Here is a 27,923-nt window from a genome sequence, read left to right on the forward strand (position 1 = left end):
TGATGTGACATTATCTTGTTTCTAGTTAAATCCACACCATTCACACAATTAAAAGCATCCATATACTTTATAGTTATCTCGCTTATTTTTATTATCAGCTTCCGATATAAAACTTTGTTTATAGATCGAAGATTCTTTTGTCAAACCAAGTACCATATGAGACCATTATCAGAAAATTCATGGACACTTACTAGGAAATTTTACTATTTAACATCCTTATCATCCGTATATTTATGGCCACCAACATCATTTAAAATCTTCAAATGAGATCGTTCTTGCAATCGGGATATAAAGACAAGTGATAAATTTAGACCTAACTCAACCTCAAAAGTTATTATTCTCTTTATCAAACATGCATATCCAATTACAAATGGACTAGAAATCCAAACTCTAAACGATTCATTTTGGCTTCAAAAGCAAGGACTTCACAATTTCTATATGTCTAACTCATTGAAATTTCATCCAATAAAATGGAAGAACTATAAATTTCCAAAATAATAAATAGAAAAAGCTTAAAGTGAGAATTGACCTAGACCATGTAAGGAGATCTAGAAACAATCTTTCTCTCGATCAATGTGGGACTTAACACTCTTCCACATGTCAAAAGGCGTAAACATAACACAAGAGCCCAACATTGAAAAAAATACAATAGTTGGCAACAAATAAGATAGGTCTATTTTAATACAATAATAAAGAAAGATTAAGATAGGTCTATTTTAATACAATAATAAGAAAAGAATAAGATAGATCTATGTTAATTGGTCTATTTTGCATTGAATGTTCAGTTTTCCTAGCTCAAATACAAAAGCTACCTCGTGAAACAAGAATTATCCAATTCCAATTACAGAGATCATAACTCATTTCCTTAACCGGTGTGAGACTTTTTACAATGAGTAACAACAACCTAAATTGAACTTCCACTTGAATGACCTTGAAGACAAACTTCCAATGTTGTTTATTGCACATGATGTTCCATTAATAGTATTTTTCAATGATGTTTTTGTTGGGTTTTAAAAGGTATGAATGGAAAATGAAGAGGTGCGACTTTTATGAAGAGTTGTGACTTTGATGAAAAGTTGCGACTTTTATGAAGAGTTGTGACTTTTATGAAAAGTTACGACTTTTATGAAAAGTTGCGACTTTTATGAAAAGTTGTGACTTTTATGAAAGGTGGTGACCTTTTCAAAAGATTGTGACTTTTCCAAAGGTTTGTGACCTTTCCGGTAAGGTACAATAAGAACTTTTTCACACAACCCTTTGTTTTCTATAAATTGAGGGATTTCCTCTCATTTAAAAAAAAAAAGAACCAATTTATGGACTTCTTCTACTATTACTAAATCTAGTATTCTAAGTGTACTTTACTGTCGTTGAGTGGCTCGCTGACACCAGCGTTTTGGGTATCAATACACTGGTGATTGAGATCATTCTATCCTGGGAGGACATATTCCAAATCAAACCTCGGATACTAGAGGGGAATAATTTCCTTAAGGGGACACTGTGCATTCAGTGGGCTTGATCTTCTTTCTGTTTTTCCAGATTCAGGTATGTGTTACAGATTTTAGATTTGTGAATTAATTTATGTTCTTCTGTTCTTCACTGGTTCATTAAACTTTGGTAACTTCGTGTTTTTGCAAAGTTTGTTGGAATCAGTAAGATTTTTTAAACACAGATTGACAACAATTCTTCTTTAAGAAAAAAATATTTCGTATATTTTATCTAATTTGTTTCTGATTCTAGTTTCTCTACTTGTTTTAATTTTCTAGTTGTGAAAATGTTCGTAAACTTTATTGTGTCTTTCCAAGTTCTTCAAAGTTTTGTTCTAAGTATCTTAGGTATACAAGATGTACAACAATCTTAAGGAAATTATTATACTGTTGGTATTTCTTGTATTCTACTGATTGAGAGAAACAGATCACAGAAGTAGAAGATTAATGCATTACTTCTCTAGAATTCGGTGCTTTGTTTAGCAAGGTCGAAGTGAGAATGTACAGAAAAAAAATTGGTGTTATTTCGGTTAAAGATTACACCAGGTAATCTTCTTATTATTTATTTAAGGAGGAAAATAGTTTCTAAGAGTTAACAATTTTGATTTTTTATCATGTGTATCTTTGGGAAAAGATCTGCAAAACATTTGTTGTGGAATGAATTTTGCTTGGCAAATAGTGTTGCCTTTAAAATTCTTTAGTTTGCAAAATGAGAGATGCACATTTTTGTTTGATAAAATAGTATGTCAAAATGTTATAGTTGGAAGACTATTTGAAAAGAAAAACATTTCTATGTGATAAATAATATGTTTAATTATGTTTGGAAAAAAAAAATTTGTAGTTTGGTACTCCATGTGAAATTTGATTGTGTCTGATTTTTGTAGGCTAAAAACTTTTGTTGTTTACTACTCTAGATAAATCAGACTATGCAATTAGTTTGAAAAAATATGAAAACTTCACATAATAAGTCAATGTTGTACTTTTGACTTTCTATAAACTTGACTGTTATATAGAAACACATTGTACAAAAAAAAAAACTTTGTCTTTATTGTTAGTATTCTAAATATTAAGTGGTATCTATTTGTGATAGATGGAAAAATACCAGTGACTTAGAGTTTGTGATTTTGTGCCTCTATGGAATGAACTTTGACAGTATGTAAAGATTGTCAAAGAGAATTGAAGCAATATAATTCTTTTGTAGAATAATATTTCCAAAAGAGGTTTCATAGTGCCAATGACACTTTGATGGTCTGGAAAAATATGTGAAAAAACTATTTTCAAATACTTGAAAAATATTTTTGAGATCACATTAAAATGTGGGGGTTCTTTGCTTATGATAAAGATAAAATTAGACTTGGTGTCTAATTTAATTTTGGAGCAAAAGATATGAAATTCAATGATACTTTTGTATTATGTTAGACCCACAAAATTCTTGGAGTATATTTTGTATTGTGATTGTTGAGTTTCTCTATTACTAGTATATGGTGTGACTAGTATGAAACTACCAAATTCTATATATACTAGTTCAAAATAATTGTGTTCTTTTATGAAAAAGTGTCACTTAAAATGTTGTGATTTTTCATGAAAAAATATGTCTATTATGATAAAAATATTTGCATACACATGAATATTAGTGAATAGTCATTTGTTATGTTCTGTAAAAGAAACATTTGGACTATATTACCTTTATTGGACCCGATGAAACTTTGTTCATGGGTAGTTCTATAACAATCCAATTGAAAGTTATGGAAAGTTCCTTCTGAAAAGGACATTTGACAAGGTGATGACTCTAAACAATGTTTGTATCACACAAAATTGTAAGAAATAGGAACAAAATATTAGTGAGAAAAAAGCTACCTCGCGAAGAGCTTTTCAAACTCAATATTTTTATTTGTTCTTACTTGCTTGAGTCAAAGTTTGTGACATGAACACTTGGGGCATGTCAATTACAAAACCTTGTAAGGAAAACTGATAAACTTAGAAGTTTTGTCTAACTTTGAGTGCAATAAATAAAAATGTCATGTTTTTGTGGAGTCTAAGTATGCTGAGCATTCTTATAAATCTGTTGAAAGGAATTCTAATCCCTTAGAGTTGATTTACACTGACATTTGTGATATGAAGTCAACACCATCTCGTGGTGGAAAAAAGTATCTCATAACTTTAATTGACAATTGCATTAGAAATGACTATGTCTATTTGCTGAATGGTAAGGATGAAGTAATAGAAATGTTTAGACAATATAATATCGAAGTTGAAAATCAGTTGGGAAATACAAAAGAAGTGATAAGAATGGAGAGCATAAATCTGCTTGTGCAGAAATATATTTGGAAAATGGAATTATCCCTCAAACTGCTGCCCTATTCACCTCAATCTAATGAAAAATCGAACATTGAAAGAAATGATAGATGCATTATTTATAAGTTCGACTTTACCACAAAACTTGTGTTGAGGAACTATCCTTACTGTAAAAGGGAACGACAAAAAGTTTTGAATTTTCAGAAAGAAAGCAATTTTGTTTGTTCAGACACAATCTATTCTATATGAGAAATGGAAAGGAAGAAAATCCAACTTGAAATATTTCAACGTGTGGGGGTGTCTAACCAAAGTCCAAGTTCCTATTTCTAAAAGGATTATAATAGGACTTATGACTGTGGACTGTAAAATTAGACTTGAGTAGTCTAGTGAAGGGTCTGAAAGACCTTGGAAAGGAAAAAGGAGAATGTACTTAATAAAGAGATTCAGAGGCGTAGTAAATGTCAAAGGACATATACTTCCTTCGAATATGATTTTGTAACATTTCTTGTATCTTCTGTAGACTCATCCTTTTGGAAAGATGGTGTCAATAGTGAGATTGATGAAATCTTGAGCAACCATATTTGAAGTTGATTGATCTTCTTCTAGAAAATAAACCTTTGGGTTCAAAGTGAATCTTCAAAAGGAAAATGAAAGTCGATGGAACTGTTGACAAATATAAAGCAAGACTTTGTGTCAAAGGCTTTACACAAAAACAAGGTCTTGAGCTTGTCAATATATACTCGTCAGTAACAAGAATTACATCCATTCGGATGCTAATATTATTAGTTGTGGTATATGACCTCCAAATTTATCAAATGAATGTGAAAACAACTTTCTTAAATGGAGAATTGGAGGAAGAAATTTACATGGAATAGCCCGAGGGTTTTATCGTTCCTGGTAAAGAAAAGAAAGTGTGTGAACTTGTTAAGTCACTTTATGGACTAAAACAAGCACCCAAAAAATGACATAAGAAATTTGACCAAACTATGTTGGTAAATGGATGTAAGAATGATGGAAGTGATAAATGTGTTTACATTAAAATCACTAGGTCATTGTTTGTTTGTATAATTGGTGATATGTTGATCATCAATAGATACACTAATGGCATAAATGCTACTAAACGTATGCTAGAAAGCAAGTTTGGAATGAAAAATTTTGAAGTTGCTGATGCGATCTTAGGTATAAGAATCCTTAGAACTCCATAATGTTTAGCATATTCGCGGTCTCATTGCATTGAAACGGTACTTGACTAGTTCAAATATTTGAATTTCAATATTGTCAAGTCTCCAATAAATGTGAGCTTTGCATTTCAAAAGAGTGAAGGCAAAAGTGACTCACAATTGGATTGTGCTAAAGTATTGAGAAGTATGATGTATATCACGAAGTGTGCGCGATCAAATATAGCATTTGCTATTAATAAACTGAGTCGATTCACGAGTGATCCCAATCGAACTCATTATATGACAATGAAAAGAGTTTTGGAGTATTTAAGAAATACTTAAAACTATGTCTTGCATTATTACAATATCCAACAGTATCCAACAGTCTCTTGGAAATATTCTTTTTTTTTAAAATAGACATGTATCGCTAACTCTACAATGATATCTGAGCTAGGTGCTCTAGATAAGGTCGGTGAATAAGTTGAAAGACTCCGGAATTTCTTGATAGATATTCTTTTTAGCCCAAACCTTTGGCATCAGTATGCATACACTTTGATATTCAAGATGGAATAGGTAGGACATGGAGAATGATGTATAACGGAAAGTCTCCTCATATAGGACATAAACAAGATACCGTTAGAAAACTACTCTCTAGTGGAATTATCAGAATTGACTATGTAAAGTCAAAGGATAATGTGTCGGATCCACTTACAAAAAGGCCTAACTAGAGAGAAAGTTGAAAGATCATCTAAGGAAATGGATTTACGGCTTAGGACAAGTCATCATGGCGGTAACTCTATCTAGCAGACTGGAGATCCCAAGAGCTAGATTCAAGGAGAAAAACAAAGTTGTGACTGACGGTTCGGCATTGTTAACCAACTCAATCCATTCTCATGATGAAGATAATGCTCAGGAACAAGGATACAACATTAAGGCTTGTTAATGAGTTACTAAAGCTTAATGTTTTTAATGATTTGCTAAGTTTGGCAGATTTGACCAAATAGTGTATCTACGCGATAACACGATTAGAAATCACCTATGTGAGTATGAAGTGTAAGCCGCTTCAAAGATGATAATTGTCAAAAGCCCATCTCTCTGTACACTCATGAAACCATGAGGTGTTCATGGCTGAAACGAACACAACCGTAAGAACCATAAACGGTAAAGGGTTAATTGTGTGACATATGGTTGTCTAGGTATACACCAAAGCTCGACGGTTCAAAGATATCGCATCTACCGATTGACCGAGTATATCCGACATATATTCACTACGAAAATTCCAAGGGGAAACCTACGTATCCAAATGCAATTAATTCTTGCTTGTAAAGTACACATACTTGTCCATTTCTTTGTCTCAGAGTCATTCCCCATTCATGCGGGGGATTGTTGGGTTTTAAAAGGTATGAATGGAAAATGAAGAGTTGCGACTTTTATGAAGAGTTGCGACTTTTATGAAGAGTTGTGATTTTGATGAAAAGTTGCGACTTTTATGAAAGTTGCGACTTTTATGAAAAGTTGTGACTTTTATGAAAGGTGGTGACCTTTCCAAAAGATTGTGACTTTTCCAAAGATTTGTGACCTTTCCGGTAAGGCACAATAAGAACCTTTTCACACTACCCTTTGTTTTCTATAAATTGAGGGATTTCCTCTCATTTAAAAAAAAAAAAGAACCAATTTATGGACTTCTTCTTCTACTACTAAATCTAGTATTCTAAGTGTACTTTACTGACGTTGAGTGGCTCGCTGACACCAGCGTTTTGGGTATCAATACACTGGTGATTGAGATCATTCTATCCTGGGAGGACATATTCCAAATCAAACCTCGGATACTAGAGGGGAATAATTTCCTTAAGGGGACACTGTGCATTTAGTGGGCTTTATCTTCTTTTTATTTTTCCAGATTCTGGTATGTGTTACAGATTTTAGATTTGTGAATTAATTTATGTTCTTCTGTTCTTCACTGGTTCATTAAACTTTGGTAACTTCGTGTTTTTGCAAAGTTTGTTGGAATCAGTAAGATTTTTTAAACACAGATTGACAACAATTCTTCTTTAAGAAAAAAATATTTCGTATATTTTATCTAATTTGTTTCTGATTCTAGTTTCTCTACTTGTTTTAATTTTCTAGTTGTGAAAATATTCTTAAACTTTATTGTGTCTTTCCAAGTTCTTTAAAGTTTTGCTCTAAGTATCTTAGGAATACAAGATGTACAACAGTTTTTTTCTTGATAACTTTTAAATATAGTACCCTTTTAAAGTACTCATCTAGCTAGGTGACCGTAAATATTTTAGGAAGCAACCAATCATCATATATCATATCATCATATATTACTAAAAGTGGAAACAAAAAAAGTTGAAAGTTGAAATACCATTTTGTCCCTACACTAAATTAAAATATAATAAATATTTAGTTAATTACATATTTAAATATTAGTGATAATCAATTACTACATTGAGGAAATGGAGAGTTATATGTGTTCAAAGGATGATTTTTCACTCTTTCAGATTATAATGGAGGTTCATTGCATATATTTAATATTTTTAAAGTTGTTCTCTTTATCTATTTTGGCCATTTGAAACCTTCAAATATTTAATTTAAAATTTTGTGATGTCTTTTGATATTTCTCTATTTTTATCTAATATAAATTTATTTTTTTTATTTCATGAAACTCACATCCAAAATTATCCTTTTCATTTTATAGTTAAAATAGTGAAGTCTTCAACATCTAAAGTATATGATATACCTACCTTAGTCTGATTATATATCACTTTATGAAAATAAATTGATTTTTCTGTTTGATTCATGCTTTAGTCTCACTCAATGAAGACTTTTGAATTTTGATTGGATATGAGAGGTGTCGACAAAAACTTGGAAAATTATGTACCGATTTTGTATTTCTTTTTCCATTTATATAACGTTATGATTAAAGTCTTAAGAAGGATGTGTACGCTATTTTTTTCTTCTATGTTTATTTTTTTATATTTCTCTATTAGTCTTCTTTAATTTATTTGAGATTGTTGCGTTTTAGTACTCATTACAAATTACACGCATATTTTCATTGAATTTTAATCGTCCTAACGAATTTATAAAATATTACATGGGACACATGTGCAACGCACGTGTTCAGAAACTAGTCATTAAAAATAAACAAAAATAGGAATTAAAGCATTTCTTACCCATTGGCACACAAGATTATGGACACTCAAATAAATCATCTGATCATGGAATAATTGCAATCTCGGTAAATTATAGCAATAAAATATCTGTATAGTTTTAAATTAATATGATGTGACATTATCTATTTTTGGTCAAATTCGCACCACTCACATAATTTAAAGCATCCACATAAGTTGTAGACTTGTAGTTATAACTTATTTTTCTTATCAACTTCCAAAAATAAAGTTTGTTTATAGATTCAATGATTTTCACATTGAACTAAGTACCACATGGGATTAATTTTCAAAAAAAATCATGGACTTATGTGAAAGTTTATTGTGTGACATCCTATCATTCTTATATTTATGACCACCAACGTCCACACTTTATATGTACATAGTTTATTTTTCTTATCAATTTCTAATGTAGGTCTTTGTTCACATTAATGCATCTTGCAACAACAAAGAAAAGAAAACAGACATTTATTCAAAATCTTCAAATGAGGTCGTTCTTGCAATTGGGATATATAAATAATGGGTAAATCTTGGACCTAACTCAACCTCAAAAGTTATTATTCTTTTTATCAGACATATGCATATCCAATTACAAACAGACAAGAAATCCAAGCTCTACACTATTCATTTTGGATTCAAAAGCAAGGACTTTGCGATTTTTATAAATCTAATACAATGAAATTTCATCCAATAAAATGGAAGAACTATAAATCACCAAAATAATAAATAGAAATTAAAAAAAGGTGAGAATTGACCTAGACCAAGACAGAAGAGAAACTTTCTTTCTCTCAACCAATGAGGACTTAACACTCTCCCACATGTCCAAGAGCATGAATAACATAACATAACATGAGAGCCCAACATTAAAAATTACAATAATAAGTAATGATATGTCAATTTTTCATTGGAGTAAGATAAAGCCATGTGCTTTTACTAAACTCGTTATAAAAACAAGAAATAGACCATCACCCTAGCTCATGAGATCAGAATTGCCCAATTCCAGTTACGTTACGGAGATCACAACTAATTTCCTCAACCAGTATGAGACTTTTTACAATGAGCAACAGCATCCTCAATTGAACCTTCACTCTCTGAAGTAAAACTACTTCTCTTGGAGAAATTCAACTCATAATTGGAGTTAAAGGAACAATCAAATGATGACCTTGAAGAAAAATTAGTTGAAGAGAATGACCTTGAAGAACTTCCATTTCTTGATTTTTGTTGCCACTTGAATGACCTTGAAGACACACTTCCAATGTTATTAGTATTTTTCAATGGGATTATTTTCTTGGAAACATTCATGTCTTTACTAGAACAACAATTCCCATTTCTACAAGAAGATTTACTAAACAAAGATTTGAGCTTTTGAGTAATTAAAGAATGTTTAATGAACTTAATCCACACTTTCTTAGGACTTATTTTATGATCATTTGGACTAAGTTCAAAAGATTGTGATGGTGAACTAATGGTGAAATTGATGGTGGAGCTCGTGAGTAGGTTGATCCGTTTGACAGAACCAAGGGGTCTTTCTGTAGAAACCTCCACGCAAAAGCTATCTTCTAAATCTTCAAAGAGTTGTGTTTGAAGGATTTTTTGGTGAAGAGGAAGGAGTCTGCCCCTATAAAAGAGTTCATCAGCAGGGGAAGTTGTGTTATAATTGGTAATTGAAGCCATTTGAAACTCAAATTCTCTGTTTTGAGAGGCAGAGTTTACTTCAATGTCTATGTATTCTTCTTCACCTAAGTGGTTTATTGGTGATGGAAGAGGATTTTTGGCCATTTTAATAGGAAAAAATGTGTGTATTTTTGAAGTTTAGATGGTGTCAAGAGAGATTGGGTGAATATTAGTTTCTTTCACTCCTAAATATATATTGGATACGTGGAAAACAAACGAACAAGAAACAACAAATAAACAAAAGATAAGAACAATAAGATAGGATTTAATTGACTAGTCTTTTAGGAAGTTGAGCTTCATGCCTTTATATTTTTCAAGCACCCCTAAGTCTCCATCGTGGCCAATTTATAAGTTTTTTTGCCGATTTTGAGTGCAAGATTTTGGTGAATCTCGACTTACATTACACCCCTTAAATTTTGTTTTAAAAACTAACCTTTCCCTCTAGCTTTTAATAATAAATATTTTCTTTCTCTTATGTTTGTTGAATATTTCGAACTTTTAGATGGATGAAATTAAGTCATGCCCAAAACGGTCTCCAAATGATTAAATGCTCACCTCAATCCCCCTGAAGTGCACGCTGATTTGGGCGAGTTATAATTTCATCCGTTACTTTGACACTCCTAATCATAATGAAGTCCACTTAAATCGTATCGATTTAAGTTGAGCCAATTCGGAAGCTTGTTATGCACAAATATCTTAGGGACATGTAAAACATATTATGAAATAACAAAATGCAGTTTTCTATCGAAAAAATAATAGTAATCGGAAGCTTGTTAATTGAGTTTTAGGAGGTTTGAAGTAACTTTGGGCTTATTGTGAGCTATGTCAAGTCCATTAAGCTTCAGCCCATCTCTCTCAAGCTTTTACATTGAGTTTTTCCTTTGGAAAACTTGAACAAATCTCAATACGGTAGGAACTAATTACTTAGATACATGTTAGTTTACAATATTACAAATTTTATCAACTTTTGGTGTGTTCAGATACATTCAGATTCATGTATCTCGGAATACATGGATTAAAAACTAGGTGTAATTTATTCTAGAAACATTGTATCCAAGTGAATTTGCATGTATCAGGGATACATAACAAATCTCGTTCGCCTCCTTCCCATGTCACTCGTCACTCTCCTATGAATTTGGTATCCCAGATACATGTGAATCACACCAGATACATACAGATACATGTATCTAGTGTGTATCTGATGTGATTGACATGTATTTGTGATACATGACTATCTCCCTCCTCGTCTCGCTCACCTCTCTCCCTATTTTAGTGTGTTTGGTAAAAAAATTACATGTATTTAGGTGTATCTTCCTCAATATATGATAGAGAACTCTCACATTGTTTGTTAGACGTTGAGGGTATATGTGCATCATTTGTTAGTAGTGGCGGAGCCATCTTATCATTAGGGGGTTCATCCAAATCCCCTTCGGCAGAAAATTAAATTATTTTTACATGGTTAAAATAATTTTTTTTAGGTATATATAGTAGATGTCGAACCCCCTTCAGCTACTTCATTTATCTATTTCTTCATATTTTAAACCCCCTTATTGAAAATTCTAACTCCGCCATTGTTTGTTAGGTGGTGCAAATATATATATACACCACCTTTAATTTTTAACGAAGAATATACACTCTAAATTGAAAGTAATTAAAAGGTATTTTTTCCCTTTTACAAATTTTTTCTTATATAAAAGTGATTCAATGTAGAATGCGTTAATGGCTTTAGTAGTTCTAATTCCTAGCATAGGCATGTGTTAATAAGAGCTTGGAATTTATTTGGAGAAAAAATATTTTTTAAAAGTGCATTCTCTACTTTCCTTTTTATACGCACCAACTATTACTTAGATATTTAACTTTGTCAATTACCAAATAAATAATTCTATTAATAAAAAAAATATATCGAGAACCTCGTATGATGTTACATAAATTATGACGAAGATATCATCGAATATAATACTCCAAATATGTCCTAAAGTGGGACTGAAATTATTCATTTACAATGAAAATTAGTTGAATTTGTCATAACTCGGTAAGTTTTTTTCAGCCTCAACTTATTTAATCACATTCTTTCCATTTCTCTCCCATTTTTTAAATTTACGTATCTTAGTTTGATTAGGTACAAAGTTCTAAAAAAAATTAAAAAAAGACTTTAAAATTTTATTTTTTTTAAGCTTAAAAAAATGCGGCTTGCAATAAGAGATAATCTCCATAATTAATTTAGAAATACGCCTTAAAGGCCCCCAAAGTATAAAAAGTGAGTGAAATAATATCAAAATCCCACAACTTATCAAAATGTATACCAAATATACCTTTTATGTTTTGTTTGTTTTGAATAAGCAAGGGATAAGGATCTGAAAAATACCCGAACTTTGGTCGAATTTGTTGTTGCGATACTAAACTTTCATGAGGACCTATTACCTCCCTAGACTATTTAATACCATATTTAAATATATATATTTACCCACGTGGACATAAAAAATAATGCAAAATTATAAATAATAATGTGTCCACGTGGGCATATATATACCTTTAAAATACACTATTAAATAGTTCATGGGGTAAAAAATAAGGTATTAAATAGTCTAGGGAGGTAATAGGTCTTTGTGAAAGTTTAGTATCGCAACAGCAAATTCGACCAAAGTTGGGATATTTTTCAGACCCTTATCCCAATAAGCAACTTAGGATATTGATCGTAAATAGTTATTTCATTTCTCTTAATATATGTGAATATGTTTAACTAGACTCAAAAATTTTATTAAAAAAAAAAAACTTTTGGTACTTACTGTTTAAAATAACCAATAGAAATATATGTTTCATTAAATTTAAAATTTAAAGTTTAAAGTTAAATTGTTATTAAATATTAAAGAAAATGTCATTTTTTAAGATCAACTCTCGAAATCAAAGAGTATCACGTATGTTGTGATGGTGGACTTTAAATATAGAATTGACTTTCTTTTTTAACCGATTAAAAAGAAAAACCACAAGTAAACTAAACCAGAAGGACTATGTTAATTTCTAAAAATAGATTATTATTTTTCTCTTTAATTTGCTTCTTCCCAAAATAAGAATGGAAATAAAGCTAGTAGACCTTATTTGTTCTTCTACACATTCCTATAGTTAATTACATGATTATTTTTTTTAAAAAAACAAATGGTAATACTCACTATTCTAAGAAGAGGTAAATTAAGGCAAAGTACTATTAAAACACAGATACACAAAAAATAAAAAATTTTAATCAAGTAATAGTTAATATTACCTCATAATTAAATTCATTTATTCCATCAACGATTTGTGGGTTAGATTCTCTTTCTGCACTTTGAACGTGGGAATTATTCGAAATTATTCTCATACCTTTAATAATTAAGCACTTGCTTAGATAAAATTAGTATATTAATTAGTTTAATGCACTATTACGATGTCTTTTTTTTCTTTTCCACTTAGTGTCTAAGTCCGCATTGGAGCCCTCACTAAATGCGGATTACGCACTGCAGGATCCATTTGAGGGTGACGCTCCCAACAAGATTTTTTTCATATCCATAGCTCAAATCTGAAACCTCTGATTATCAGTGGCGTAGCTAGGAATTTAATGAAGGGTGTCCAAACTTTTAATAGTAATTTTATTTTAAAAAACGACGATTTAAATTACCAAAACAAATAATCAAGTTAAATATAGGAATATTTTTAATAGAATTACAAGTGTATAATTCAAAACTAACATAAAGAAAATAAACTACTATTGAAAACATAATTTAAATATATTATTACAATTATACTCGACGAGGTTTCATATCCTGAAACGTTTTTATAATAGACTCATTAGAAATAGTACGAAATACTTTCTTTTCTACATAAGGCACTATACAACCGTCTAAAAACTCATCATCCATTCGATTTTGCAAGTCATTTTTAGAGTATTTAAATCAATGCTTTGTTTTTGAGAAGAATGTGACAACATCTCTAATTGATCTACCGTTGTTTCTTTATTTGGTTGACTTAGAGAAGTCAAACTTTTTTTTGGTACTCTATTATAATAATTTCTCATGTGTATTGAAACTTGAAACTAAAATATTAAGTTGGCTATTTTTGTTATAAAATAAGAGAACGAGAAGAAAAAACAGAGAGAGAATTATTGAGATTCTATTCTTAATAATATTGTGATATAATTTGGGTAAATGAGTTTCCTATTTATAGAGAAAGAAAACCTTATTCCATAAGGGAAAAGTATTAAAATTTAAGGAAATCTTATTCCATATGGAAAAGGTATTAAAATTTAAGGAAATAATTCAATTTTAATTGAAAAAAAATCCACAAGAAAAAATACTAAATTCAAGGAAATCTTATTCTACAAGGAAAATGTATTAAAATTTAAAAAAATAATTTAATTTTAATTGAAAAAAAAAAGTTAGTAAAGGAGGGATTCAAACTTGGGTCTTGGAGACCTTCATGATACTATTAACCACCAAGCTATTGAACTTTTATGTTAAAATTATGCATGTTTATTTACTTAATTGAATTCAAGAAGTCAAAATAATTACAGAAAAAGAAAACAACCCTGCGGGGAATCGAACCGGGACAAAAAGTAGGATTGCACAGGCTATTGCCAACTCCACTGCGCATCACTTTGTTATTTCAGGGGGTCCAAATTCTATATATACCAATATAAAGTCAAAATTTTACGATATATATATTATAATTTATCGACAAAGAGTGTCCAATTGGACACCCTTGGAGCATACGTGGCTCCGCCCCTGCTGATTATGGGTCAATCTATTACAATATCACTAACTTGGATTCAAAAAAATGTTTTTAAAAAATTATTCAAGAAATTTTATCTGACACCCCTAGTTTTTCTTCTTTTAGCCAAAAAAATTTTGAGTTCGAATGTTCGATAATAATTTCAAATTTAATCGTAAAAAAAAAAGGATAAACAAGATCCTATGAGAATAGGAAGAATCTTTCTTTATATAAAATAATAATCTATATAATAATATAAAGCAGGAACATAAGGTCACTAATGTGGCACATGTTATGAATCAACGGGGGCGGACCTACAGAGGGTCAAGTGGGTTCATATGAACCCACTTCGTTGAAAAATAACACCGTATATGTGTATATATATATATATATGTATATATATATATATATATATATATGATTAGTTTTTAAAATTTTATATGTATATATTAACTTTTGAACCCACTAACACAAGTGTGACCCTTAGCAGAGTGGTGAAAAGGGTTCAATTTTCTCAGCCAGCCCAAGTTTGAATTCTGTTGCCACATTTTAGTTTTATTTTTTATATCATGAACCCACTTAGTGAAAATTCTGGGTCCGCCACTGCGAATCAACCCCGGCTCGGCAGAAACTTTGACGTCACAAAATCAATTATTGGGCCAAAAAGGATGATTTGGGATTTAGGCCCAATTAGCAACTAATTTAAAAGGAAGAGAAGTTAGAAAGAGAGGTTAGGCGTATCATGAAGAACTGTCCTCTCATCTTCTTTCTAGACTTTTAACTTCTCATCCTCATTCTTATTTTCATTTTTAGTTACTTGTTATTTTTATACTTCTCTTTGTAATTCAAGTGTTGTTATTGTAATTTGGCTATCTTATTATATAATGTTTGAATATTTGTGTTGAGAATTCGAGTTTAATTTGTTTCAGCACACTTCATAGATCAGGAATAACATTTATTTTTTGTGATTTTTTTGGCTTTTTTTCTCTCATCTCTCTATTTATTTTATTTAAATTAAATTTTAAACAACCTTTAAAGTCATTAAAAAAAATTAAGTAATTGCCAATTAACAAACCCCTTCACCTTCCAATGATGAAAGTCCAAAGGACATCCTTCTTTTTTTCACTTATATATCAATGGATGGAAAGATATCATTCTGCATAGTCTCATTTTTTAGTTTTCTCAAATAACATTGTCTTGCAATATATATATATATATATTAACACTTATAAGTAGTATAAAAAATAATTTATTTTTCTTTTTCTTTTTGATTGTTGATTTGTTCTTTTTTGTTGTTAATGCATGATACACATTGTTGGTGGAAAAAAAAATCTATATATTGCTATATAAAGTTTAAGGGAAGTGAAAAATAAAGATCTCAATATAATTGTGTAGTTTTATTCTTAACTGGATTATCTTTTCGTTTCTAGATGGTTACACCTTTGTTCTCTGTACTTGTACTGTGCAATTTGTTTATACTCCTAATTTCTTATTTCATAAATTTAGGCGTTGCTCTTTTATTTTTTACTTTAGCAGATTGTTCTAAGTGAGAGGTTCATAGCTAACAACAAGTTTGTATTTATTTATTATTATTTTAAACATTTTTTCTTTGAATAATTTCAAAGATCTCTGTTCATGTCTATCTCATAATACTCTCCCATTTTTGTGATTTATGATATTACTTTATCTCATACTAATTATTATCAATATGGAAAAATATGTTTCAAATAATTTTACTCTAGAGAACAACTTGAGAATCTCCTTTATTATACATAGAGAGAGAACAAAAAAATTGTGATAAACATATAATGGCAATATAATGACACACGAATAACAAAGTTGAGGGGAGATAAGTGATAGCAAATGAGTATGAAAGAAAAATAAAATGCATAGTCATTAATATGTATTAATTGTTCAATTTAATTAGAGATTAAAATGATTGTTGTCACATTGTAATTATATTTGTAAATATTTTAAATTAAATAAAAAAGAGGAGAGCTAACAAAGATTTCCATTTCATTATTTCCAATTTCATTCTATAACTTTTTTATTTTATTTTTTTCTATCAAAATGAGAAAATATATCAACATTATCAAACATAAATGTTGCCAATTTATACTAAAAATAAAATATACAAAGACGGTTATATATCATGTTTACATTCCCAAAATATTACATCATGATCTCTTCTTATAATTTTTTTTTGTCTCTGTTTTTCATAATTAAATTCACATACATTATATAATTCAATCATTATGTATTTAACTTGAAATTGTTTTTTTTCATATAATGTTTTTTAAAAAATCATAAAAAATGTCAAAATCACAAAAGATACGTAAACTGAACAGTAATATTTGTATAATCTCTCTCTATATAATAAAGTTATGTATAAATAAAGTAATGTGACACCTTACTATAATCAAATTTTTTTCCCCACCTTTTCTTGACTTATTTTGCAATTATATTAGTTTAAAAAATTATCTCCATAACTCACATTTTCCTCAAAATTTATTGAGTATGATTTATTAAGGCCTTTCAAATATTATAAATGCATCGTTATGATAAATAGTCTAATAATTTTGTATTTGATGGAGACGAACAACTGAAAGCATTATTTTCTTCCCACAATAAAATCACCTAATGTAATAGGTTGAAATTAGAACACTTCCTAAAAAAGGGTTATAATAATATTTTTCGTACAGAGATTAAAGATTGTTCACTTATTCACTTCATCAAATATTTCATTGAAATATCTAGGAGGTGAGAGTGAAAATTCTATTTATATGTGTGATAATGTTGCTTAGAAGATTTTTTAATCGAGATTTTTGAGTTAGATTTATCCAAACAAATAAATGAGATGATAATTTATATTTATATTTATATTTATGTCAAAGAAGTGTTAAAATAATTAAAATAAGAAAAATAAATGTAATATTATAAATTTTAAAAGGTAAATATTATAAAGCAAAATCTGTAGGAGGCTAGAATAAAAATTCTAATAATCTCATTTTTTTTTCTTGATAGATCTATTATTTTTATTTTCATTTAGTTCTACATTTTATGCATTTATATTAGAAAAAATAACATGATTTTAGTGGAAGCAAACTTTAAGTTAATCCTTACGGATTTTTATTTTATTTATCTACCATTTACCACGTCATAACTCTATAAAAGAATGCATTCAAATGAATAATAAAGTCATAAATTTTAAAGATTCTTTTGCTTATTCTTTTCTTTCAGATAAAATCAATATTTCAAGAATCAAATCAAAATTATAAATTCAAGTGTAAGAATTTTTAGTCTCATTTATTTAGATTTTAAGTTCGAAAAGTATCTTTGAAACATTTTTAATATTTTAATTTTATAAAAAAAGATCATAAATTTAATATTTTTTCCACATCACACATAGCATGGCTAAGTTTACTAGTAATAATAATAATAATATTTGATGGAATAATTAAATATTTTTGTTCTGTACATATGCTTACCAAGTAGTAGTAGTACCTTTTATTGGAAAGCTAGTGGGATTTATCACAACTTGACAGGTTTTATGCAGCCTCAACTTATCTCAATCAGATTTTCTTGATATTTTTTTGTCTGAATTGAGATGTAAACGAATTTTATTTTTATTTTATACTTTTATCGTCTATTTTTGATTGTTGTGATTTTCTCTTTTGGAGTTAAACTATAAGAACTTTGACTAATATTTTATGATGTATTTTTCATCATATTGATATGCAAAAAAATGTAATTTATATGACTTTTCGTATAGTTTTTAAATATTAAAATTTTTGTTTAAAATATCGAATTAATGTAATCTAATTTAAGTTTGAAAAGTAGTCAAATTTACTCTTAAAAAACGCAACATAACAATTAAAAGTGGACGGAAAGAGTATTTTATAGAATAATTGTTTTTACTAGGCCTTCTGAATTATGTATACCACTATGTAGGTTTACTTTTTTATTTCATTAATATAATTTTATTAATAATATTAATTAACATTATTAAATAATTTTAGGATAAAGTACTTTATTAGATATATATCACTACCAATCTATCATATATGCTAATTTTATTTTTACTTTTAAACAATTACATATATTATCAATTTACCACTTTTAATATTTTATAACATATATTATTAAAGATACAATAAAATGTCCACAACCTTAAAATTAGGATTGATTACTTATCTTTATATTTAAACTCCAAAATTAACATTTTAATTAAAAACAATATCTTTCTCTCAATATGAGTTAGGGTAAAAGTTAAAACTCTAACTCTTCCTCTTTCTCTTCCCTTGATCAATCGTGAAAAGAAACACTCCATAAAAAATGGATGTTCTACAGCTTGTCAACACACATGTCAAACTCTTAGCCTTTGATTTTCTCACTCTCAAACAAATTCCCCATGAACCTGGCATTTTTTTCAAGCAAGGGCAGACGCCTCTCGCGCGCAGAGACAATGGGTATTGTTGTAAACAAAGATTTCAAGCCCAATAGATTTATCAAATTCGATATTGGCTATGGTACTAGTTACATACTCAACCAGGAAACTTCGTGAGCAACATCGATGAATCAAAAGGTGAAGCTAACACTGCCGCAATGAGATGTCCAGACCAACGAACGTAATCAAAAAGTTTCAATAAGTGTAGATTTAAGCACGTATTTGATACATTAGGGAGATACGATTATATGTATCTAGTTTTATCAGTATATCTGATTAAGTGTATATGTATCTAATAAATATATTGGAGATATACGCATGTATTTGACACAATTTGTTTTGTCATGTATCCGAATCTTGTCATAAGTATTTGTCTTTTATCACGTATCTTAATATTATCATACATATATTTGTTATATTATTACAATTTATCTTACTAGTTTCGTATTTATGTGAGATACATATTTTTGGATATAACGTATGAAATTGATACTTGATATATCAAATTATATATATAAAAGATACATGAAATAATATTAGATCATATAAATAGATACGTACATTGAATTAATATTAGTTCATATAAATAGATACATGAAATTATAAATACCAGATATAAATAACAAATACATGAAATCCATGCTAGATACTTCTATGATACATATGAATGTACTTGTATGATACTCATGTATCTAAGTGTTTAGTTTGTTGGATGCATTATATATTGATAATAGATATATCAAATTAATAAATTTAAGAGTAATAAAATAAAATCAATCAAATTAGATGACCAAGATATATAATAGATATACTCCTTGATTTCCCCGTCTACATTAAGAGATTTAATTAATTTTAATTGTATATATTTTGAAAATTTCAATTACTTCTCTAATTAAAGAAATCAGTTACAATCAAATAATTTAAACACATAAATTTGTACTTTCGGTTTAAAAATTCGACAAATACATATATCTCGCGAATTTAGATTCGTATATCCTAAACACAAAATATGATAGAGAAAGTAATATATAAAAATATCAAAAATCTCAATAATTAGAATCTAAACTAATGAAATTTACATAGTATGCCCATAATTTTATCTATAATTATTTTAAATAATTTAATTATATAAATATTTAAATATCGTGTTGAAAATAAACATAATCATCAGTACGTGAAATTCAACTCTTTAAAATATGAACCATTTGTCTGTTTTATCTGCGACTCATTAATGAATGAATGGTAACAACTCAGACTAACATGTTAGGGGAAAATATCTTATATTACTCCACTAAAGACGGTTTCAATCATCATTTCTTAGAATTTAGCTTTAAATAATTAAATTTACGTAGTACTTTGATGTGATGTGTGACATTATCATCGATGTTTCGAATTAAAAAATCAAGATACTTATCAATATTTTCTCTCTTAAGAATAGTCTGTATGGCAAATCTTACTTTCATAGCTGCTTCATCTAATACAACTCTAAATTCACACTTCGAATATTATTATTTTTAGTTCTGTTCAATTTTAAACCTTTCGAACTTTATAGTTTGTCTCCTAGCCTCTAATTTAACATTAACTCTATCTAGATCACATTAATTAATACTATATCATTCATAAATATCATATACAATAACATCTTTTTCTACATAAACCGCGTCAACTTATTCATCACCAAGCCAAATAGAAAAGGACAAGGAACTGATCCGTCATGTAAGAAGAGAAGATGACACTTACGTGTTGCTATAAGAACGTGGGATCCATGTGATTCTGCTGTTTCCTTCATATCCTACCTAGTCATACTCCAAATAAATTACTTCTTCCTCCGTTCTAATTGATGTGATATTTTTTGAATTTTGAGATTCAAATAACTTTATTATTGATCGTAATTTTTTATATATCTTTTAATTATTTTAAATTGTCAATTATTGTGACTTATAATATTTTTTACGTAGTTTACAAAAATATAAATTTCATTTCAAAAAAATTAAAGATTCCACACACAAATTTCTAATCAAACTTAAATAGTTTGACTCTCGAAAAACGAAAAAAACCACATAAATTAAAATAAACGGAGTATTTTTTTTCTCATAAGTGACAATAAATAATTATATTGACAAATATTGAGTTGCTCAATGTAATTCAGTTACTGTGCATCATAACTGAAATTGTATCCCACACCTGAATAATTCGTTCGTCTTTTTAAAAAATTAAGTAATTAACTTTAATTTTAGTTTATTTTGACTAATAATACATATCACCAAGTTGACATAACCTTTTGAATGATTAATTAATTTAGATGACATCAGTCACCCAACTCGTCCAAATTAGAACAATTATCTATCCATATTTATATTATCTTCATTCATTTATCAATCTAAATTACTCTTGCCTTTACAAGTTATCTCCCTTTACTCCATTTACATATAAAAACATTTTTCTATACAAAGTTACTTTTTTAATCCACTCTCTTTCTTTTATTAAAAAAAAATAATGTGCTTTTTCGTTCCTTTCGTTATTTCCCCAGTTAAACCTACACCTAACTTTTAAAGATAAACACAAAAAGATAGACGAGGCATTATCTGGGAATTTTTTTTTAGAATATATATCGTTTTAAAATTATTTATGTCACTTAGCCTAACATACCATAAATTAAAATGGATTAGATCAACTCAATATTTTATAACTATGAATACAACAGATGAGATTGTTCTTTCAATATTCAAAGATCTCGTGTTCGAGTCTTGAGTATAATTTTTTTTTTTAATAGGAAGCATTTTTCATCGAATCGGGTCATACTTAAAACAAATTAGAAATAATCGGATTCTAATACGGATACACAGTGAGTGAGAAATAAAGAAAAAATAAGGAGAGAAGGATTACGTGTTAATTGACAAATAATGTGAGTGTTAGCCACGTCATCTCTGATCATAAAAACAGCAAATGTGGGACCCAAATAGTACTAAGATCCAGCCCGCAATTAGTGGGGCCCATTTCGTATGTGGTCGTACGTACGCCCAATTCATTAATTATGATAATAGCATTTTACGTCCCTCCTTTAGTGATTAATGCTGATTCTGGTCCTATTTATATATGATTTAGAGTAATATATTTAATTAGGAATTTTTGGTCTTTTTATGTAGTATAGTATCTTCAAATATGTAGTAATAATAGAAACTTAATATAACATATGTGTAATTAGATGACTTATTCAATAGGAGTGGTCTTTTTATGATTTCTTTTGGATAAATTGATTTAAATATTTTGAATTTTTTATTTTAACAATTAAATCATTAAAATATTTCATAACAAATAATCGTCTCAATTCACTTTATAATTTGCTTCTTAAAGTGTATAATTTTCTAAAGTTAACAATGATTAAGATCATCCTATTATATATACCGTGTATTAAGCTTTACTAATGAAATGTTTTCATTCTTATCTAGATTAGTAGTAGTCACAATATATACCGTGTATTAAGCTTTACAAATAATGTTTATTATGCATTGCTATTATACTTTCTTCACAAAATAAAGCATATCAAGTGTAACAAATTTCATAACTCTTAATTAAAAGTATATTATTCTACCTTAGTTATTATTTAATCATTAATATAATGCATTAAAACTTAAACACAATCTTTAGTCTTTTTGATGCAGTAGAACTTGAATTTATATCTTTCCCTTGATCAATAACATAATAAATCAAAATATATACAAATACTTGCCCTTGATTCTATCAATCCATTTGCCATTAATAATCTTATGTTTATCTCCTTTACAAGCTCTCTTCTTACTCTATTAACCTACAAATTTTTTTTTAAAAAAAACATCTTTTTCAACATTTGTCTCTTTTTATCCCTTCTTCTTTTCTCTTTTATTGAAAAAAACAAAAACAAAATCACTTCCCTCATTTCCCCAGTTAAACCTTCCACGGTTACACCTAACTTTATTAAAGTTAGAAACAAAAAGGTAGATATGGCAAAGGTAGATGAGACATTACACCATACCATCCTCAAATTATCAAAAACTATGGTGCAACGATTTAAATAAATCTTTTTTTTAATTAAACATTTCAACTCCAAAATCTTAATATAAAAGAATAATAAAGAATAAACGAGTCATATGATTCAGACTTTAATATGAATATCGAACGTTCTGATTCAGTAGTGTGAAGAGTCACTCAAAATAGCCACGTCATCTTAAATATCAGCAACCTGGGTGGGGGCCCACATTACCATAGTGGGGCCCATTTCGTATGTGGTCGTACGTACGTTTCCCTATGCTTTCGGGTACAAGTCTATCTAGGGAAGGTCTTTTCTGTATCATCCTTAAATTCTACTAATAACTGATAATAGCACTTTTAGTCCCTCCATTATTCATTAATGTTCATTTTGATCTGTTTAATTTTTAATTAATTAAAATATATAATTTTTTTTAATATATTTGTGTTGAAATATGTTATGTTTAAACTACTTTTTAGTAATATAGTACCTTCAAATATGTAGTAGTAGTATAAATATAAGCATTGAAAACACTTCATATTTGACGTAAATTATTAGTTTCATCCTCAAATTATTAATTATATTAAAGTTACTCCTCTTTTTAACCAACTAAATTTAAATTGATCTACCACATGACATAGCAAGTGGTTTTAAACTCTTGTAGGAACATGATATTCTTATTAAAAAGCTGAGAGAAGTGTTGGAAAAACTCTGACAATAATTTAGGAATATATTACACTCATGTTGTAAGATCAATGGTGTATTTAAGCTCAATTAATTAAATAAAGAGATTTTTTTTGCTGTCAACAAATCGGAGATAAAATTAATAATTCGTATCGAATTTAGTGGTGTTTTCTGTTCTTAGCTAGATTTCACAAGGACCATAATTGAAGGACTAGAGATGCTATTAACCATAAAGTTTTCCTCCTTTTTTTTTATTATTNTGTTGGGGGTTGTACTAAAAAGGATAAATTTCTCCTAAGTTTCTTCCACCCATAAATAGTTTTGAATTTGTCCTAGTATCTATTGAAGCTAATAAATTCTCTTTTTTCACATTTTAGAATTTTTTTATCAATTTTCTCTTGTTGAATTTTTGTAAAATAATTAAGAAGAGAATTATGGAGTGGGATTGGTTAAGAGATTTCTTAAAAGGGATGATTAAGCCTTTTGCTGCACTTGCTGTTGTGTTTATGGCAGTTGGATTATCTTATGTACAAAAATTGGGACTTGAAGGAGAAATGATTTATTCAGTATTTAGAGCATTTCTTCAACTATCCATTATTGGTTTTGTTCTTCAATTCATTTTCACTCAGAAGAATATTGCTTGGATCATTCTTGCTTATCTATTCATGGTATGTTTATTTCTCCAGTTGATTTCTCGTACGATCACTTATCTAGTTTTTAGGTTGGATTTTTGTAGATCAAATAATATTATTATCTCAATAAATTATTATTTTTTTATTAAAGAAAATTAGAATAGAATCAAAAAGAATAATGACTTTCTTAATAGTATGAGTTATTTAGACGGTAAGCGAGAGCAAAATGATAGAGAGTTTTTAAGGAGGGGGTAAAAATATTATTATTTAATTAAATGATAATTTGAAAAATCAATCGTTTAATTCTTATATTCTTTCTTGTTTATTGTGTTTTTCAATTTTGAATATGATGCCAAGAAAATGCAGAAATATAGAATCTTTCTACATATGTGCGAGATTTGCTGGTAATTTAGTTTTCCATATTTGTTTGAAATAAAGCTATTTAAGATCTTTTACTGAATTTTAAATTAATAACGTATACATATAGCTAAGAAAACTATATTTTCTATGACGTGAAAGTAAACATCATATAATTGCATATAACATGAAAGTAAGTTGTGTCGAGAAAACTATAATTTTAAGAATCTTAGGTAAACTTAGCAAACAAAAATATCTTGTACATTTTATAGAAGGAAAATAAATTTTATAGGCTAATTCTATTAATTAAAAATATATTTTTGTCATATAATTAGTACATTTATTTCAGGTCATGTGCTTTAGACGTTATATCAAAAAAAATATTTTAAATGTTATATTAATATTCTCTTTCCATCTCAAATTATCTGTCGGAATTTATAAAATAATTATTTTAAATTTTTTGTTTCATTTTGGATGTTCAAGCTGAAATTAATTATATTTATTCTATTTTATTCTTAATAATAATTATTCTTGCAGATTATAAGTACCTCAATAGAGTAAATATTTAATAAAGAGAGTTTATATCTTAAGATATAAATAAAGGCAAAATAATAATAAAAAATACTTCTAATTAATATTATTTCAAAACGCATATAAAAAATATGATAAAATAATTTAATAAGGATGAAGTGTGAGATAATTTACACGGACTAACATAATATACATATATCAAATATCGATTTTTGTAGATCTTTTACTTTTTCCTTAGGGAATAATTTACCTTTTTCTTTTTATTAAGACTTTATGCTTCTTTTGACTTTCAGCAAAGAATAATTCCACAAGAAGAATCGATATGAGTTATAGTGGAATAGTTGTGATTTCTTCGTTTTTAATTAGAGATTTCAAATTTAAACTTTAATTATAAAAAAAATCATATATAAAGAGATTCGTTACGATAAATATACCTTGCAATGCATAGATTCATATTAATTGGAGTATTGCAGATAATGTAGTGGGAAATTAAAAAAAAAAAATCAACAAGGACACGTCCCCATTCTTATTCCTGTTTTATTTTGTGATATCATCAGCAAATTGATTGTAGAATCCAAAAAAAAAAGAGAGTAAAATAATATTCTTCTCCCACTTGCTGATGTTAATGTTGACTTTATTGTATTTGGCATCCATGGTCTCTATTTTATTTTATTTTCCATTTGGAGTATGGTTTCCACTTTCCAATAACTTAATTGACCTTTCAAATCATCCTTACTACTCCACTTACACATAATAGAAAATTTTGAAAATCTCCCTTTTGGTATGACATCATAACATCTTTTTAATTTATTTTTTAAAGATTTATATAGTACTCATTTTTATCGTATAATACATAAATATGCTCGTTAAGTTGACTTCAACTGATGTATATATCTTCCAATTTTGAGTGTATGTAAGTAGACAGTTAAACTTGTAGAACATTAAACAAGCAGACACTAAAATTCTACGGATACTGAAAAATAGGTTTACTTTGCTAATATTTGTTGATTTTTAAGGTTACAATTGCTGGTCATACGGCTGGACAACGTGCTAAACATGTACCAAGAGGAAAATATATAGCTGGAGTTTCAATTCTTGCTGGAACTTCTGTTACTATGTTCTTGTTGGTTATTTTGAATGTTTTCCCTTTCACCCCTCGTTACATTATTCCTGTCGCGGGGATGATGGTTGGCAATGCAATGACAGTCACTGGGGTTACCATGAAGAAACTCCGCGATGACATCAAGATACAAATGGCCCTGGTACGTTGAGTTTTAAATCTTAATGTAGGCATGATGTGACAAGGTTTCTTTACATTATGTGACAAAGTTTGAACAAGTTCGAAGTTTAAGAAAGTATGATTATTGAATCTTGTTTTCATAAACATGTCATTACGTTTGTGTGGTTATAAGACGTTTCAAACGTACATAGTCTTAAACATTTCATAAACAATTGTGTCACTATAAAGGGTAAAATGAGAAGTTTAAGTTAAGTTATTTCCAAATTTAGAAGTTGACATTCTTGTTTGAACTGTTAGAAAGAAAATGTTGCCACATAAACTGGAACGGAAGGAGCAGAAAAGTTGCTCAATTTTGATAGTACATTGCTATAAAATTAGTTTCAATTTTAGTAAATGGAAAATTTGGTATATACTGAATAAGTTGTCATTGTTGTTGGTGACAAATTTGGTCTATACTGAGTATGTTGTTGTTGGCGATAGGTTTTGGTCTACACTGAATATGTTGTTGTTAGCAAATTTGGTCTATACTGAGTATGTTGTCGTCGTTGGTGGTGACAAATTTGGTCTAATATTGAGTATGTTGTTGTTGGCAACAGATTTGGTCTATACTGAGTATGTTGTTGTTGGCAAATTTGGTCTATACTGAGTATGTTGTTGTGGCAAATTTGGTCTATGCATACTCAAAAATCTAGTTTGTCTGGCTAGGTAGAGACAGCATTGGCTCTAGGGGCAACTCCTAGGCAAGCAACACTACAACAAGTGAAAAGATCACTTGTTATTGCTCTGTCTCCTGTGTTAGACAATGCAAAAACAGTTGGTCTTATATCACTTCCAGGTGCAATGACAGGGCTAATTATGGGAGGAGCCTCTCCTCTCGAGGCGATTCAACTGCAGATTGTTGTAATGAACATGCTTATCGGGGCATCAACTGTCAGCAGCATCCTCTCAACGTACCTCTCGTGGCCCTCATTCTTCACCAAAGCTTATCAGTTAGAAACCAAAGTTTTCTCCTCAGAGTGAATAAGGGATTTTGAGTTTTGACACTAATGAAGAAGATGTTTTACTAGTGAAAACAAGGCTTTTTCATGTGGTATGTATACAGTGGCAAAATGATGATGTGGCAATGACATGTCATTTTTCGGTACCTGAAATTTGACTTTCCAATGATATGTATTTTACGGGTTACTAACATATAGTTTAATGACTTTGCTGTTACATGACAAGTATTTTTGACTTGATAGTCACTTTTAGGACCACTTTTCTTCTCACCCCACCCTACGAGGATCAATAAGGATTTTTGTTGCTCTCAACGTGACTCAAACCTCCAAAGTCCGACCTACTAATTACTGCTCAGAAAGTCACCTTTTTTCTTGATTCTAATTTTCTTCAACAAAGAAAGTGACTTTCTAAGATAATAACTATTTGTTGATGTTAATTTCAGAAATCAACCTCGTATTTGTTATTAGATTAAATGATTGGTATTAATACTGCATTTTCAAATTAAAA

The 27,923-nt window shown here is 28.9% G+C and overlaps 2 protein-coding genes across 2 annotated transcripts; one reads left to right on the forward strand and one right to left on the reverse strand.

Annotated features, from left to right (window-relative positions):
- Positions 1 to 9,141: 9,141 nt before the first annotated feature.
- LOC125865968 (probable membrane-associated kinase regulator 3) lies at positions 9,142 to 9,905 on the reverse strand. The gene has a single exon (XM_049546244.1). The coding sequence runs from the start codon at positions 9,886 to 9,888 to the stop codon at positions 9,142 to 9,144; it is 747 nt and encodes a 248-aa protein (XP_049402201.1). The 5' UTR covers positions 9,889 to 9,905.
- Positions 9,906 to 23,987: 14,082 nt separating this feature from the next.
- On the forward strand, positions 23,988 to 27,638 carry LOC125866153 (protein ALUMINUM SENSITIVE 3). Its single transcript, XM_049546458.1, has 3 exons — positions 23,988 to 24,325; positions 26,194 to 26,439; positions 27,123 to 27,638. Exons 1-3 carry the CDS (start codon positions 24,092 to 24,094, stop codon positions 27,435 to 27,437), a joined length of 795 nt encoding a protein of 264 aa, XP_049402415.1. The 5' UTR covers positions 23,988 to 24,091; the 3' UTR covers positions 27,438 to 27,638.
- The last annotated feature ends 285 nt before the right edge of the window (positions 27,639 to 27,923 follow it).

Source organism: Solanum stenotomum, chromosome 5 (assembly GCF_019186545.1).
Source record: "Solanum stenotomum isolate F172 chromosome 5, ASM1918654v1, whole genome shotgun sequence".
Classification (NCBI taxonomy): Eukaryota; Viridiplantae; Streptophyta; class Magnoliopsida; order Solanales; family Solanaceae; genus Solanum; species Solanum stenotomum.